Raw genomic sequence first — 18,092 nt, 5'->3', positions numbered from 1 at the left:
ATGATCATTTAGCCATTTATTTTTAGCTCAAAATGACAACATTAACACAATAAAACAGGTCTCTTTCTTAAACAGAAGCCTGTCATGCTTAACTTTTGAGAATATAAGTAAATCTTTCTTTAAAAGAACTCTGTCCTGCTTAACTTAAAATAATAGAAAACAATAGAAAGAAAAACATTCTTGTAACAGTGCACATTTAGTGCATTTAGTACAATTGGCTTAATGCTAATCAGCTGCTCCTGTTTGTAAACCCGCTTGTTCCCATGATTACGCATCTTAACTCATCATCATTATTCATCTATGTATTACTTTTATGTATTAGTCATCTATTTGTTGTAATCATCTATCCTTACAGTTGTTTATTACACAAAATAAATTATATTATCACACTTCTGGCCACATAGCACTGATATTCACTGCACATGCCCATATTAACTTTTTCCAGCCAGGTGTTTTCCTTTTCCCATTTTTCCCTTTCTCTGAGGGGAACAAACATTGCTGCTCTAATGCTGGGCTCACACTGTGCGGTTTTAGGCCCATTTTGAGACGATTTTTGAGTGATCGGACCGATTTTGGCCTTCATCGTGCATCGTGTAGTATACGTGGGGTAACGAGAAGTGATTAACACCTCACGACCAGCTCCCGATCATCAATCGCTCGTGAGGGTCTCACCACAGCCGCTCACACTGCTCGCGCGCAAACACGTAAACGTTGGTGTAAAAGACGGCGCAGCACAGCTGTGCAGCGTGTGATCTGGACACAAGCGATGGAGGCACACAACCGTGAAAATAGTGGGATTTACATTGCTGCTCAGTCACAGCTGCCCGATCAATGTTTTTCATTAGCAATTTAGCAAAGTTGATGGTGGTGGTGTGTCTGTGTGAGTGTAATGCTGGGCTTACACTGTGCGATTTTTGGCCCATTTTGAGCCGATTTTTGAGTCGTGCGACCGTTTTGGCGATCGGCCCGATTTTGGCCTTCATCGTGCATCGTGTAGTATACGTGGGGTAACGAGACGCGATTAACACCTCACGACCAGCTCCCGATCATCAATCGCTTGGTCGGGAGGGTGTCACCGCAGTTTGTCACACTGCTCACGCACAAACACAAATGTCGGCGAAAAAGACGGAGCAGCACGGCTGTGCAGCGTGTGATCTGGACACAAGCGATGGAGGTACAACTTGTAGAACTTTGGAAAGCTCATCCGAGCCTTTTCGATGTGGCCTCAGAAATTATCACGACACAACAACCGTGAAAATAGTTGGATCTACACTGCTGCTCAATCACAGCTGCCTGATCAATGTTTTTCATTAGCAATTTAGCAAAGTTGATGGTGGTGGTGTGTCTGTGTGAGTGTAAGACGGAGAGAGAGAGCGAGCGACAGATTTTCTGTTATAACCTTCATTTTATGGAGGCACAGTGTGAGCACTCAGGTCGCATCAGAGCATCGGGCGGTATAGTGTGAGACCTGCATCGTGACCTACCAACTGCGAGTCAATCGTGCAGTTTGAGCAGGAGCTGAATAACGCGACTGAAAAAATCGCACAGTGTTTGCCCAGCTTTAGGTGTACTGTCGTCCGAGACTTGCACCGCAGTGTCGGCGTTTGTTTCCCTGTTGGCCATGCTTCTTGTTGTGGTCATCTGTTGTCTTCCGGTATTTTCTCCGTAAGCGACCTTTCCTTGACCAATGAGATGAGCGGTAATCTGAATTGTCATACTCGTAAGTGTGCTGTCAGCTCATTGGTCACAAAGCAGGAGAGGGGCTGGGAATTATGTTTTCAAACAAAGCGTGAATTCCATTAAAAGTTATAGACTACTTTTGATTCTCACTGTGTTACGGGACAAAGTGCGTCCCTTATTAGCTCAATACGGGACGTGTACTTTTGTTTCGAAATACGGGACGATTCCGTATTTTAAGGGACGGTTGGCAACCCTATCCACCACAAAAACATTGCTAACAACAAACCTAACCATATACTCATATCACCCTGACCCAGCTGAACGTGGATATTTTAAAAAAGCTAACAAAGGAAAGGTGGCTAAAGCTAACCAGAGCTCAGAGCCAGCCGCAAGCCAGCAGCCTCGGTATAAGCAAAAGATCAAAGTGGCTACAGGAAGATTATTGAGATGAGTGAAAAAGAGAAATGGGTTGATGTCCTGTCATCTAGTGAAGTTCTAAACATCCTAGAAGATGATGTAATTACTGACATTAGTTTTGTTACACAAGTCTGCTGCACCTTCTTTTGTTCGGTAATACATCAGGTGGGTGTAACTCATCTACAGGTAATTTTTTGTACCTTCTGTCAGTAGCTGAACACATTGTTTTCAATTGTTTAAATAAGTAAGAAATTTTTATTCCTAAACCAGATTTAAAGCCAAAGAGCTTTACATTAATATAAAACAGAATAAACAAAAATCTGACACTACATTCACTCACACTTTACATGAAATAACCCAAATTAATTTCAAATTTGAAAACAACCACACTGAGGCTGATCTCAGGTCCCTTATGAGATTATTATACAGTTTTGCTGCAACAACAGCACAGGCATCAGCTCCTTATGAAATAAGCTTTGACCACAGGATGATCAGCAGTCTCTGAGAACTCCACTCTTAGAAAGATAAATTGGCCAAGCCCTGAAAAGAACCCTGTCTAAAGAAAATTCTTAATATAGGCAAACATCAAATCATAAAGTAAACACAATAAAGAATCTGGCGTTTTATTGCCAGATTTTGATACTTCTCTTTTAGTTTTTAGAAATCAGTCACATGGTTACAGGAAAAAATAATAAAAACAATGAGTCAGAGTGATGTTTAGGTTCTAATTAGCTTATGGTAGTTTACCTAATGAGAAAGTGTTTTTAATGGGAGTAAAAGAAGAAATAACAAGCACCTGACTAACGTCACAGAAATATCTGTGATGACGGAAATATGGTGATAATGTGACCCAACATAGGTTGTGTCGCCTGTTCGATACATTATGTCAGTTAGATTTGTGAATACATCCTTGTCTGCAAAACAGCACTTCATGGTGCACATGCATGAGACGGACTGGATCGAAATAGGACATATGCGAGGCTGACTAATCTGCAAATTCTCGCCCCTGCCATAATACACCTCTATTGAGTTTTTCCACCTTCCTTGTAAAGAAGAACTACACGTCAAGGTGTTGCTGCAGCACACAGAGCATGTTTAGTGTGAGTTTATTAGAAACGGACACAACACTTAGAAGCCATCTAAACTGCTTCAAAGGGTAATGCACCTGTTAATGTGCATTGGTCGTTTATTAGCTGACCTTCTTTGAGTTCTCAACACGAAATAAACACCGAAAGCATCGCTTTCAACGAAACTCTTATCAGAACAGCGTTTATTGCGTATGAATTTTTCACCCACGAAGCTCGTGAATAACTACAAAAGCTTTCTTGCAAAGCATACCTTGTTTTCCGGACGAAGTCCTGCGCAAAGCAACCTTACAGGCGAGTTTAACTTCTGAATGAATCTGGGGAAATGTTTCAAGTTATTCCGCATGGGGAGCGCCATCTTTGATTATAGCTTCCAACTACGGCGGCTGTGAAAGGACAAAAAGGACAGCGGCAATTCAGAGTCAGAGCGTTTTGAAATGTGGTGGCAGGACGGGCGGCCTACGGAGGGAGGTGGAGCCCATATGAGAGCCTAATATTTAATCAGAAGTAAACAGAGATCAGAACTGGTTTGGCAAACATTCAACACAGCCTAAGGTTTATATGCAATCCTTTGCCCTCACTGTATTATACAAAAAGTGGCACCAGCAAGAAATTAAACTTCATTTTGCACCAAGCAACGTTTTAGGATGTGTTACTTTAATTTGTATGTTGCCAAATCACAACAGTTGCCTTAAGACACTTTCTATGGTAAGGTAAGGACCCTAAAAATTAGAAAGAAACCCCAACAATCCCACACCCCCCTGTGAGCAAGCAATTGTCAACAGTGGGAAGGAAAAATGTCATTTCACCAAAAAGCAACCTCCAACAGAACCAGGTTCAGAGAGGGCAGCCATCTGCTGCAAGCATTTGTGGTAAAAGCCATAATTGTACTACTTCAGTAATAGTAAGGTTTTATCATCAAAATATATTTATAATACCTTATTAAGTAAAAACAGCAAAAACAAAAATAATACATAGGGGCATAGAAGAAGAAACCAGCATAACATAGAAATGCTCAAATAAAGTATACTAAATTAAAACTACACTTTACCAATTACTTGAGCAAATGTACCCAACTGAGTTTAGTCACTGGTTATACTGCATCCATAGTCTGATCCTGTGATATTGGGCATTTTAAGGAAAATAAGACTCTTGTCCAGTGATACCAGTGGGGAAAGTGCATGTGCATATTTCCATTACTGAGTACTGCTTGGCCACACAACACACAACAGTGGCCAAGTTAGTAGAATCCAAAATTTTCACTATTAAATAAATGGTAACATGTTATAATATGGCCGATATCTAAGGTTGTAATTCCCCTAATTATTATTTTTTATTACTATGTACTGTTTCATTGAACCTAAAAAGGTCGGTAAAATGAAACCATTATAACAATGAAATAACTGCAATGTAACACTAATTTTTCTGTAAGCAATTTTAGGTATAGCATTAGTCATTTTAAGTAGCAGCGTATGTAAATTTAACTAGTGCACAAGTAATTTGCGTAGTGCCCAACTTCTGGGTATTTCACAGGAGACGAGACAGAAATGATACTGTTAGTCATTTCAAGTACTGCTCAAGTCATTTTAATTATGCAAAATTTCGTGGTAATTTTGTGGAAACATAAACAATATTTCCCATCTTGCATTTTATGTATAGAGTACTTCTCGGAGTGTGGGCCATGTTATGAAGTCTTTACATTATTTTTTTTTTACATTTAAAATTACACAATTAAAAGTGCACTACCTAAAATCATTTACACACTACTTAAAGATACTTGCAGTATAATTATTTCTTTGTTGGTTAGCCCCTTATTCTAGTGTAGTTACCTTTAACTATGAGCAGGTAAATAAAGTTAAATTGTAACTTCAAATAAACTTCGATTTAATTGCAGGGGAGCTCTGCCCCAAGATGTAGGCTGTTTTCTAAAGTGTTACCTAAAAAAGAATAGTGAAATATGTAAGTGCAGTTCATTATGATGTTATTTCTTGCTGCCTTTTTTATGCTTTTCATTTAAATTCCAGCAGTTTTTAATTTTAAAGCATCATCTTTCCACCATCTGTTTTAAATTTATATTGTTTTTTTTTTCTCAAAAACACTTTCATTTCTTAACACTACTTCTCATTACTAAATGTTTGTCTGACAGCCAACAAAGCAACGAAAGAGAATTTCATGTAATAAGCTGTTGGTTTGATGGGAGTAAGTCTGCATCCAGTTACTCAACATATCAGGAATCTCTTACTTATTAAAAAAAACCTACAGTTTTGTTTCAGTCTGCCCACTTTTTTGTCTTTCCTTCCCTTAGAAAAAAAACAAATTTTGTTGTTACTATCAACCCGTTTCATTTCAGAAATAAGACTGTATCACTGAGAGGTATAACCATATCATCAGAGTTTATGCTTTTTCACTTGAGGCCAGGTTTTTGAATGAAAAAGCTAATTCGCTCTTAGCTCCAATAAAACAGAGATCTAATGGAAATTTAAAAAAAAAACACCAAACTGTACAATATATGAGAAAAGTTCATCACTGAGTCTTCCAACTGAAAACAACACAAGACCTTCCTGCCCGTGTGCACCAGCTGCCTGTGCAGAGCTACAGTATATGCATGTCTGTGCCTGTGCAGCTTATGGAAGAGAAAGATATGCAATTACACCCTTTCCCACCACCACATATACAGTAGACTATAGAAATGTGACAGACATGTGTGCTTTCCTCATTGTCTGACATCTCTATGTTAATTGGGTGCTGTTGTGTCTGCCTGCTTCTTTAACAACTGCAGGGAGCAGCTGCAGAACTCCTCTATAGCTTCCCTCATTACAAAGTGGTGATACACATACTGTAAGTGATTATTCTGCACGCTGGCTAAGGTTACATTATGTTTGCAGGGCACACTGGCTGCTCACAGTCGCTGAGACCTCTTATATCTCAAACATCTGCTCTTGATTTTTTTCCCATCCACCTTTTGCATCTGGTTGCATTTGCAGTACAAAATACAGACTATCATTCCATATTCATTATTATTTCCCGAGGCGCTGAGGCCGAGCTCTTTGGTGCATCAGATTTACGGACATGGGTCTTTGTTTTCTCTCATACCTAGGCGATGGAAGATCTTTACAGCAAACAGTGAGATGGGTTTGCATGCCTGCTGGTGTGTGTGTGTGTGTGTGTGTGTGTGTGTGTATTTGTGTATTTGTGCAGAAAACTTCAGCTCCTGTTTCATGGCCACCCAGTAGAGGTCTATCCTCTCTTCCTTCTCTCTGCCTCCTCCACTTTTTTCTCTTTAAAAGGGAGTTCCTCTGTTTTTTGGGTTTTTTTTGCTTCTTTGACTCTCATAAATAAATTATCTGGGTAAAACCACATGTAGCTCTAATCAGCATGGCAGAGATAAACTGACACACATTTAATGCCTGCAGAAGTCAATAATAATAAATCCTAGCAGCATAGTCTTTGAAGGCCAGATTAGCCTAATCTGGGGCCCTTGGGGGTAAGAAAAAAAATGGATCCACATTTGCTGTGTTTTAATTTTATCGTTTAGCATGTAAGTAGAAAATTGAAATAGCATAAGTCATAAAACTGGATAAAGCAACAGTGCGTGCAGACTGGACACTAAAGCTGGACTGACAGTGCATTAAGACCCTCCTCAGGTCACATGCTGACTCAGGTAGCCAATCTGTGGTCTGCTTTGCACTTTGGACTAAATCATCAACTAATAAACTGTTGCTTTCTGTAGCACAAAGACATTGTACGTGTAATACGACGAAAACTAAATTGCATTTAATTATATGAATTACATTTCATTCAACAGTTTAAATCAGGGATGTCAAACTAGTTTTACAGCACATGCAGCCCACCGTGATCTTAACTTGGCCAGACCAGCAAATCTCTCATTTCTGTCAGTGTGAAGCAGCTTAACTACACATTTACAGTGAGAATCAGTTTTTCTACATAATAATGTTTTTATACAGCAGTAAGTGACAAGAAAAATCTGTCAGCACGACACTTGGCATCATTACCCAGACTGTCCTGTAATTATAAAACAGAAAGTTTTTGTTAACTCATCGAAAATATCTTTCTCCTTGCTACTGCAAATAAAGAAATTGCACTTGTAGACAGATAAACAATTAAATGACCCTGTTACTTTACTTAATTACTTTGTTGTGGTATGAATGGATAAAGGGGAGGTCTTTATCAGTGGGGAAAAGCTGTAAAACACATGAAATTAGTCCAAAATTTATGCCATCTACCACATTTCGCAAAGCCCCCTAGTGGGACAGATTGGAGTCTTTGCCAGACCAAAATGGCCCCCAGGCCTTATGTTTGATACCCCTGATTTAAATTAAAACAAATGGAGTTATGGAAGTACATTTAATTTTTAAAAATTAACATCATACAAGTGAGACAAAAATATTTATGAATGTAAAATGACAATTTAAAGCCACTCTAGGTTTTTATTCAGTTGTTTACATTTTTTTTCTAGCAAATAGTTTTTGCCTGAAACGAAATGCAATGATCGGAGTGAGCTGCACTTTCAACCTATAGATAATCTCTCATTTTCTAATTTTGTTTATATTGTCTTTTTAATTATTTGTATTCATATTTAAAAAATAAAAACTGTGTGAATAGAGGCTAGAGACACATTGTGTTCCTGCAGCTAGAGTTACTGCTTCAGCCTGGTATCAGACAACCTGAATCTGTAGCATTTGTTTGACAATAACACATTTTTTGAGGCTTGAGCATTAATCACACAACCCATAAATATTAATCACTTCATACTGTGTTTAGTGTGTATGTGGTACTTACATCAAAGCAGAGGGGGAGGGGGGGGGGACGTAAATCTGCAGTCTGATCTTCAGAAGGGAAGCTGTCCAGGTGACGAGTGAAGACTTTGTGCTTTCATCACAAATCATCCCAATTCATTTTTCATTCTTGCCTGGTTCTCTGCACCTCCTACTGTTGCTGGTCTTCTGCCACCTTAACTTCACATCTTAAATCTTTTTTTTTTTTTTTTTTGTTAATGTTGTGCACACATCCTCTTCACTTTTTTTTATCTCACTATCCCTTCTCCTCTTGCTCCCTATCTCCCCTCACCTTCTTGAATTCTCCATCTTTTATACTCGTCTCTCGTTAAAGAAAGGCCACGCTTGTAAGGAGACTCTTTGGGATACATACGGCATCTATTCATTACTGAACATGTAAACACTCATAAATGGTACAATGTCTATCACACACACACACACTCCCTCTCAGCAGCAGCCACCCTTAGCTGAGGAGAGATGTCGGTAGGAAAGTCCAGCTGGTGGCGACACTCCACCTGTAATAATACAGCAGGGCAAGGCGTGATTGGAGGGTGGTGGGCTGCTGAGTGAGCAGCACAAGATGTGTGTGTGTGTGTGTGTGTGTGTGTGTGTGTGTGTGTGTGTGTGTGTGTGTGTGTGTGTGTGTGTGTGTGTGTTCCTTGGGCTCGTGAACCTGATGCTGAAAGACAGGATCTCCCCTCTGACATTATAGGTATTTAGAGTCCACAGGATGTCCACCACCCAAGTGGGTGGAAGAATGGATGGATGGATAGACAACTAGAGAAATGGAAGACAAAATGACAAACAGAAGTTGAGCAGGCTGACACTTTAGGGACAGATGACTATTGGGCAGAAATACAAACTTAGAAAAAGAAGAAGAAAAGAGCAGGCAAAGAATCAGCTACAGCACTGGCTGAACACTGGAATGATAGAATTTGGCTGGAGGGATTATAATAATAATAATAACTAAGCACAATAATAAGAAGCACAGAGAATGTGTCAGTGATTGAAATGTCGGCCTGACCGCACACAGCCTGCAGCGTCCTTCCCTCACCGGCTCCGAGTGGGAAGCCTCGGCAAGCATAATAAACATTCAGGACAAAGTATTTTGTGTAAAGCAATGTTTGCTTCCCTAAGGAGGATCTGGATTTCATTACCATTCTGTGTGACTGTGCATATGAGAAAGAGGGAGCATTTGTCAGCTCTTTGCATTTTCTTTCTCTTTCTCTATACAGTGACCCACCCTCCCCCTGGAAAAAAATGTGGACAGTAAACTATCAGCACTTTTCCATGTGGTTGATAAGATTATTTAACACAATCTTGTCACTCAAAAAAAAGTATTTATAGTAACCCTTCATAATCACTATAAAAAAGTAGTTTTGACTGTCAGACCTGATTTAATTCAGCTTGTTCGAAGGAAAAAAAACCTGTTCTGAACATTCTTGAATAACAGCACACAGTGGAGAAAGAGTCCAGGTGTCCGAAATGCTCACGTGATGTCAGTGCAAAGGAGATGCAAGGGAAGAAGCAAAGATAAGGAACTTTTCAAAACTTAAAAACTGGCAAATCCCACAGACGAAGAAAACACACACGATAAACTAGAAAGCAGAATAAAATGTTCTGATCACTCACATGCACCGAGACTGAGACTGAGATAAAAGTCTGTCTATTTACTATCTTATTTATTATCTTAAAAGCTGTACAGAGAAACCACTAAGTCACATATGAGGGAATTGTGGATCACCATCAAAATAAATGACAAAATATATGTGTTGAATAATTTTACTGTCATCCTTGTTAATTGTACAATTAGGTGTGTGTGTGTGTGTGTGTGTGTGTGTGTGTGTGTGTGTGTGTGTCAGTAGTAGGGGTGTTGAGGTCCCACAGGGAGGCAGTCTGTTTCAGCACCTTTTCTCGCTGCCTATTGTAGTGCTGACAGGACAGGAGCAGGGGGGCAGACAGGGTGAAACACAGAACTGAATGAGATCAAAGGGCGCCTCAGTAAAGTCCGCAAGTAAGACAGAGGGGAAGGCTGGCAATGATCTGAATATTATCAGAGGTATTTTTAGAGTTTTTTGTTTGTTTGTCAAAATCTAAATACCCTAAACAAGTCTTTCACTTGAGTGAATCACACCTGAAACTAATCTTGACCATTTTCATGTGTGAGTTTTAATTTGCTCTTATACCTAAGCTGATGGTAAACGTTTGCTGACATAGAGTTAGTGTTAATTACTTATTGAATTGTAAATTTTAGAGTAGGTGTTGGAGTATACATAAACTGCAATATATTGAAAGCAACACTCTGTAAACAGACAACTCTGTAAGACAGTGATGAAAAGTAAATACATTTAAAGTTCTGTGCTGTAAAGCTCAAACCTTGTGATTGCAAAGGGGCATCCAGTCAGAAGAGGCAGGGGCTGAAAACATCTAGTTTCAGACAGCAGCTCAAGCTCAGTTTGCGATAAAATATACTTAATTGTGTATCATGCAAGGTGACTCCAGTCATATCCATGGATAAAATTGTGTTGAAAAAATTGAGCATAAGGTGTCCATTAAAAAATATAGAAAAAAAAGTTGAGGTACCTATACTTTATTTTAGTTTCTTGCTACTTCTGATTTGAGGCAAATACTACAAGTGTAATTATTATTATTATTATTATTATTATTATTATTATTATTATCATCATCATCATCATCATCATCATCATTATTATTATTATTATTATTATTATTATTATTAGGACATCTTTACTCCTTATTTTGCAGGAAAAATAAAATAAAATATTTGCCACATCAGGTGTTTATTTTTTGAAATTTTCAACCATGAAAAAGCAGAATTTGGTATTTATCAATCAACTGATAAATAAATAGTTGACACTGCTGAATAAAACAAATCTCCCACGAGTGCTTTTATAAATGCTTCTCAGAATTATAGCCACATTTCCCATATGGGATTTGCTTCCTCTCATATGGAAGATCTTCCTTCCATTAAAAGTGATCATAGCCAAGTCGCACAAAATAAAAGTCACAACAAAGAGCATCTGCTCGGTCTGAACAGTGACCATTTCAGGAGGCAGAGCACAAATGCATTCATACTTCATGTCCTTTTAGCCCTTCTTGATGTTATTATTTATTTATTGTTTTTGAGTTTCGAAGAGTCTGACTGGGCTGAGATCGTAGGAAAATATAAAAAAATGATGTAGAGTGCAGAGCAGGAACGAGTGCACGAGTGTGAGTTGGCACACAGTGTCTACTTCCATGTGTGTTTATTACCCGTTTCCAAAATAACAAAGGGATCAGGGGATGAGTGGATGCCAGTGTAGCATAAAATCAGAGCCAGATCCTACAATCCATCAGTGCTGGACTTGATCACAGAATGACTGACACCGGTACGATGAGATCTTCTCTTGATTCCACCGCAGCAGAGACCCAGTCATTAGTCAGCCTGACAGCGCTCATTTATTCCGTATGAAGTGAAAAATAATGATGGTTTCTTTGGATATGACCCCCCTCCCCATTTTTTCAAAACAGCCCACCAAGAAAATGCAACTCAGGCAGACAAAGTCAATTTAAATGACAGTTCCTTGTTTTCCCGGCAGTGTAATTCCTCAAGACTGATCCCAAAATCAGATGCCTCGGCTTTTTGTCATCTTTTCCTTCCTTCACAACATGGAGTTAAATTGCATCATTTGTCAGTGGGATGCCCCTCTGTGTGCAACCCCCCCCCCCCCCCCCATGTCAGCCATTTAAAATACATCTCTTTGTTTGTGCAATATAACCACGTTTAAATGACGTTATTTAGGAAAGGTGTGAAACTAACAGACACAAGCATCAGCAGTTGGCTAAAAGGTTAAAGTCATACTTGGCAAAAGAAAAAAAATCAAGATATCTAAACGTGACGTTGTTAGGCAGTCATGTAGTTGTGCGCATGCATAGCCTGCTTCCCCTTGAACTGACTGATGAACAGTTGGAGTGCTGAATAAACTGTCTGCACTAATAGTAATAGCACACATGTGTACAAATATGTGTGTTTGTCTTTGTGCCTGCGTCTGTCTGGGTGTTTTCTCAGCAGCCACTAAAAACAGCCGCAACATTATGGCACCTAATTTACTCTCATTTAAACGCAGGAAAGAGCGAAGGAAAGGTCAATGGTATTTGCTCTACATACAGATGTCAAACACTCTGTACGTTGGATCAGAGAGCTGCTTCACATGAACTAATAGGTGGAAGAAATTTACAGCTCACACACTGCAGTTTGTAAAACTGGCCTTTGGGGGGAGATTGTTTATATGTGTGACACTTTACATTTTAATTCAGAGTCAGTGCAGGTTAGCAAGAGCTGAAGGTAAGTCGAAGAATTTTAGGGGGGGTGGGTAGAAATAGAGCTGCAGCACAGGACTGTCAAGTTAGCAAATATTTAGGAAAAGGAAAAAAGGTCTTAATATTGCTTTGTTTACTCAGAACACGTCGTCTGATTGTTGGGGTTTTCTCTATTGTTGTAGGGTCTTTACGATACAAAGTACCTTTAGGCATCTGGTGTCATGATTTGGCTCTGAAATGAATGATGCTCCACTTTAGCAATATTCACTATCTTTTTAAGTGTGGTCATGATCAAACCATACAAATGCACACTTCTATAAATGTCTAATCCAGATGTGTGAGATACACTAAAGTCTTTATTGGTTCAGCACTGGTGAGGCCTAACTAGCTTATCTCAGTCCAAAGGCTGGTTCAAGGTGACTCTAATAAAGTATTAAAAAGCAGTATTATTTTTATCAAATCCAAAAGCACTTCCAGTCGCTACCGTATCTCCCACAGGGTCACCACGTTTTTGAGTTATCTATTAAGTTATCTATTCTATTAAGGAATCTTTCATGTATAATGTGAAGACTGCACCGTGGCGTCTGAGTGAATCAAATCAAATCAAAACATATTTCCACCATAATACTTTAATCTGAGTTGCTGTAGAGGGCGGTTTGGTTTAACCAACTTACTTGTATAACACGGTCGGGAGAAGTGTGCCAACATGCAGTGACACACGTTAATCTGTGGCCAGTTGTTAGTGCATCTGACTACTATCTGGCAATTTGGCTAAACAAACCTGCAGGGAAACAAAATTACTGGCAGGCTGAGGAAGAATGCCTTGTTTTGCCCTGTAGGTGGGCTTTCGCTCTAGCAGGAAAGTACACTAAAACCAGATGAGGATCCAATATACAAGAGTATACAGATTAGTATTGTTCTGGAAATATATATGTGTATATATATGAATATCTGCATGAGGAAAAAAGAAAATGTGTAAGTGTAGTAACGTGAACTAAAAAGGCTATTTTTTAAAATTTGTACGATATCAAATATTCAATTAAAACATAGAAAACTGAGTGCACACTGGTATACATGATATGCACACATGTGTATTTGCATACACAAATGTAATAACCATAAATGTATTTCAGTATTTTGATGCCATAAGCAAAGGGGGCTTCAGTGTATTTACTTTTGTTACAGCCGCTTTCTTTTTATGATGAGAGGTTGCAATTAGAGATGGACCGATCCGATATTACTATCGGTATCGGTCCGATACTGACCTAAATTACTGGATCGGATATCGGAGAAAAATAAAAAATGTAATCCGATCCATTAAATATCACGAAAGCACCTCACAAAACTTGCAACACGCCGTAACTCACCTCAGAACGTATGCATCACGTGATAGAGCAGCTATGGCATGCAGGACCTGTCGGTGGTCTGGATAGCATGTGGAGCTTCGCTAGCAACCTGGCATTTCATCTCCGACAAAGTTATCCCCGGCGACTGCCTCTCGCTCTCCGGCTGCTACTTCAATCGTGAAACTGCTTAAATCAGCTGATCGGCTTTTCTGTAGCGAGTCTGTCTCTCGTTTGTTTTTGGTCCACTTTGCGCCAGAAAGAGGAAACCAGCGGCTGAACAACAGCAGCACGTTTAAGCTTGATAAGCTGTTGTTAGAATTTATTTAATATTAATTTCTACACCAGGATCTTTTTCTACGTAGCTGACGGCTGTAACTGTGCAGGGGCGGATCTAGCAAAGTTTAGCCAGGGGGGCCGATAGGGCATTAACTGGGAAAGGGGGCACAAAGACAGACTTTTCTTTCTTATTCTCATTTAAAATGTCGAGCTTTTAATAAATAATTATCTGACACCCAAAGTTTTAATTTGATGTAAAATGAATAGAAGTCAATTACTGTACATAGTGATTATTAAGTCTAATATACCCTAGTAAGCTATAGTACTTTTTACTTTGGGAAGGTACCATCTGTGCAGTCTGCAATTTTGTTGAAGAGAGATGTTGAATCTATTTAATATTTCTTGAAAAATAATTGATTTCTGTGCATTTTTTTTCACACTGCATCAAATTAAGGTTGATTACGTCGATTAAGCATCATGAGGTGGAGCGTGAGGGGTGGTTCCCTATTTTTTATTTATTTATTTTTGTTGTTGCTGGGAGTTGGAACCCTATTAGTTAGGTTGCTTAATATTTACGCTAAGTACTCCTTAAAATACCAGAATAGGGAGGATGGTGTAGGTCTAAGTTTATTAGATTGATCAGTATTGCTGAACTATGAAATATTTTTTTTGTATACAGGTATAACAGAATAGCTTTAGTGTAGTTGTTGTTTTAAACTTGAGTATGAACTTGCAGACTTGCAAAATGCAGCAAGATATTTTAAAAAACAGTTTTGTTGATTAAAAAACACTATATCGGATTCATATCGGTATCGGCAGATATCCAAATTTATGATATCGGTATCGGTATCGGACATAAAAAAGTGGTATCGTGCCATCTCTAGTTGCAATATGGTTATTAAAACCTCAAGTGTGACAATATAATGACCAGTGATTTATATGATTAACCCTACCAATAAAACAATACAAAACAAGCCCAATATTGTTTTACAATTTTCCCTGGAGCCACTTGAACTAATAAATCCATCCTGGTGACAAGTGTTGTCTGTGTGGCCACAGAGAAGCCACGGGTCTCGTGAAACCAATAAAGGAGAAATGCAGTTGGAAAGGGATTCTTTTGAAGAATAATCTTCCACTATTATTTTTTCCCAAGGGTTTTATTTATTTATTTGTTAACCAGGTGTGGCAGATTGTGCCGCTGTTTAACTTTTTAAGACTTTTAATGTTAAACATCTGGACAGGAAATGCATGAGTTTCCCTAACAGTCACTTAGCAATCACACAAAAAAGTAAAAGCACCACTGATTGGATTTTTTCATTACAAGTGCGGAGAAAATAAACATAATTGTAATTTTTAAGTTGAATACTTTCATGTAGTGGTGGTGCTCAGTTTGTAGCTCAGCTCTCTATTTAACCCCAAATCCGCCATCCCTGCACTATATACGTCTGCTCACATGTGTGTGTGCATATGTGAGGAAGAGACGGGCACAGTGATAGCACATATGTACATGCGTGCTTTAATGCATGTATATGGGTCTGCTCACATGTGTAATAGATGTGTAATATCTGTTCCCAAGCCTCATCACCGCTGTCAGCAAGTCAGATCTTCAGCATGTGTGACGGAGGATTGTTTTACATACAGCTGGAAGCACCCGTTGTCTCCCCGTAGCCGCTCATTTTCATTTGCATTTCAGCCCGACCGCTGTGCAAAACAGAAACTTTGCAGCAATGTGGCAGTCGGTGTGCTCATCTGGGAGTGTGTTTGCCTCTGATTGTGCACTGGACTGTGTTTGAGTGCTGATATCCAATGAGATATTCCAGGGCTCCTATAGAATTCCCATGGGAAAGACGGGCTTTTTTTCTGAACAAATTTTAGGGAATCCAAACGTGAAACCACATTTGAGTAATGTTTCTAATGTCAGTATGGAAGCATGTCGTATAAATAGTGTCATGACGATGTGTGAATATTTGCCCCATATAGTTCAGGAAATAAGCTCTAAATGTGTCATTTTGCAAACTGAAGCCAGACCGGTGCTCTACAACTAAAGAAGCTGCAGTGCAGAGATCTTTGAAATGTCTAATAAATTTACTTGTCTTGGTGAGAACTACTGTTACTACTAGTTACATCACTTCAGTTGCTCAGTGGGAGACTTTACATTTTATAGTTAAACGGCTGGGAAAGTATTACTTCCATATTTGAGGCTGTATATCAAACATCAAGCATGAAAGGTGCCTCCAAGCAAGTTCCTGTATTGGAAACTCATTCATGTAATATGTTTAATGTGCATCTCCTATACGCCATTAAAATTATTGGAAGTGTAATGCAAAACGGTTCAAGTTTCCTATGGGGTTGACATGTAGATTTTATTAATATGGACTCAGGACTCAAAAACCTGTGCTGAAAATAATGAGTGTTTATGTAATGGTAAGATTTGTAAGGATAGTGAAATGAGAAAAATATAAATGTGTATCCGCATTTTCCAACTGCTGTATATCAGCCTTAAGCCTCTGATTGTGTGTGTGGTGTGTAGGTGCAGAATGTAGTAAAGCACGTATGATTTGTATTATTCCCAGGGATCCAGCCAAAATTAATTTAGGGTCAGGTTTTACTAGTATGAAATAAGGAACAAGCTTGAAGAGCCTAAATACTATTAACATTATTTGGATAGCATACTTAAAAGCTGGGTTTACAAAGTGACAGCTGGATAAATTATAACAGAAAGTCAAAGAGCGAGGCCAAAAATTAAATAAATAGCAAAATGTTGGTAAAGTATTAATACCACTAAAATACTGCGAGCATTAAAGTCATGCGAAAAAAGAAAGTTCTCACAGAACTCATGTATTCCTCTGAAAAGCTATGTACACTCTATGATTCAATAGCTTATTTATTAGCTGCTGTGCTTGGGATTCATGACTCAAATACTTTGGCATTCACAGCTAGACTCAATCACTGCAAGGTGCCCGGTTTCTGTGGCTGCAAAATGAGATCAGATCATCACTTCTCCACCGCTGTGTTTGACAGCTGGTAAGAAGTGTTCGTACTGATATGCTGTGTTTAGCCTTCTTCAAACGTGACGCTGCGCTGTATGGCCAAAGATCTCCATCCCAAGGACACTGTCTCAAAAGTTCACAAGTTTTTCACAAAACTTATACATGTTGCCATACTCTTTGTAGAAAGAACAGCCTTTCCCTTGGCAACCATTCCAAGCAACACATACTTGGGCTGTCATAAACTTTAACATTTAACATGCTAACTGAGGCCTGTACAGTCTGAGCTGTAGCTCTCGAGCTTTCTGTGCTCAGTCTGACCTTGTGGTGAATTTACTGGGACATCCACCCATGTTGCTGTAGACCAACAAACTGTCAAAACTTCTGCTTTTATAGAGGTGCTCACACTGCTCATGAGTCAGTGCATGTGATTACCAGCACGTGAATGCTACTTTCCCTCTTAATTCCTATAAATAATAAAGGTGTACATTTCTAAAAACTGTGCAGAGTCCTGGGGAAACTTTATTTTCACATGACTGGATCTCCTCAGACAGGTTCTTTTAAAGCTGATGGCAAAAGCACACTCACCTTTAGATTTACACCTTCACTATGGAACAGCCAGAAGAGCCCCACCTGAGGATGTAAGGCTGTGAACTGGCTCAACAACACTTCTGTTACAAAGCTTAGGACCAGACCCAGATGTGCTTTAAAAGTGATCAGTAAAATCTTAAAATTAATTCTTAAACCAACAGGGAGCGGATGGGGAGTAGCCAGGATTTTGATGATGTGATGGCATCTGCTAAAACCAGTGAGAAGCTTAACTGCTGCTTTTCTCAACAAGCACGAGGTGAGAGAGTGACATTTGGTTTATGACAGAAAGAGGCGAGCAGCAGTAGTCAAGCCAAGAGGTGATAAATGCATGAATGAGAGCTCTAAAAGCCAAAGACATGAAAAAAGAAATAATACAAACTTCTATTAATATTCTAAAGATTTTTTATAGACTTTACAGAGCAAGGTTGTGTTTATTTAACACTAATACAATCTCTGTTCCTTCCGGTACCTAAATATAGATAATAGGGAATGAAAATTGTGCAGAAAGCAGTTTTGCAAACATGCTTGTGCATTGTATGCTTTGATAGATTTAGCATCTACGAGGTACTGTTAGTTACTGCAAACCAAACTGTA

General features: G+C 39.0%; 2 protein-coding genes across 2 annotated transcripts in view; both read right to left on the bottom strand.

Moving 5' to 3' along the window:
* wars2 (tryptophanyl tRNA synthetase 2, mitochondrial) overlaps positions 1-3,552 on the bottom strand; it is a 34,206-nt gene extending 30,654 nt beyond the window's left edge. The window contains exon 1 of the mRNA XM_085435333.1: positions 3,436-3,552. Coding sequence (XP_085291459.1) covers positions 3,436-3,540 — 105 coding nt within the window. The 5' untranslated portion in view covers positions 3,541-3,552. The remainder of the gene's footprint in view (positions 1-3,435) is intronic.
* The window catches only part of LOC146690274 (uncharacterized), a 300,316-nt gene that overhangs the window by 85,212 nt on the left and 197,012 nt on the right, over positions 1-18,092 (bottom strand). The gene's annotated exons all lie outside the window — the stretch shown is intronic.

Source organism: Copadichromis virginalis, linkage group LG16 (genome assembly GCF_057382275.1).
Source record: "Copadichromis virginalis isolate Kocher_CV1m ecotype Utaka linkage group LG16, C_Virginalis_male_GT1.1, whole genome shotgun sequence".
NCBI lineage: Eukaryota > Metazoa > Chordata > Actinopteri > Cichliformes > Cichlidae > Copadichromis > Copadichromis virginalis.
Note: the sequence above shows the minus strand (reverse complement) of the source record. Positions and strands in the feature narration are given on the sequence as shown.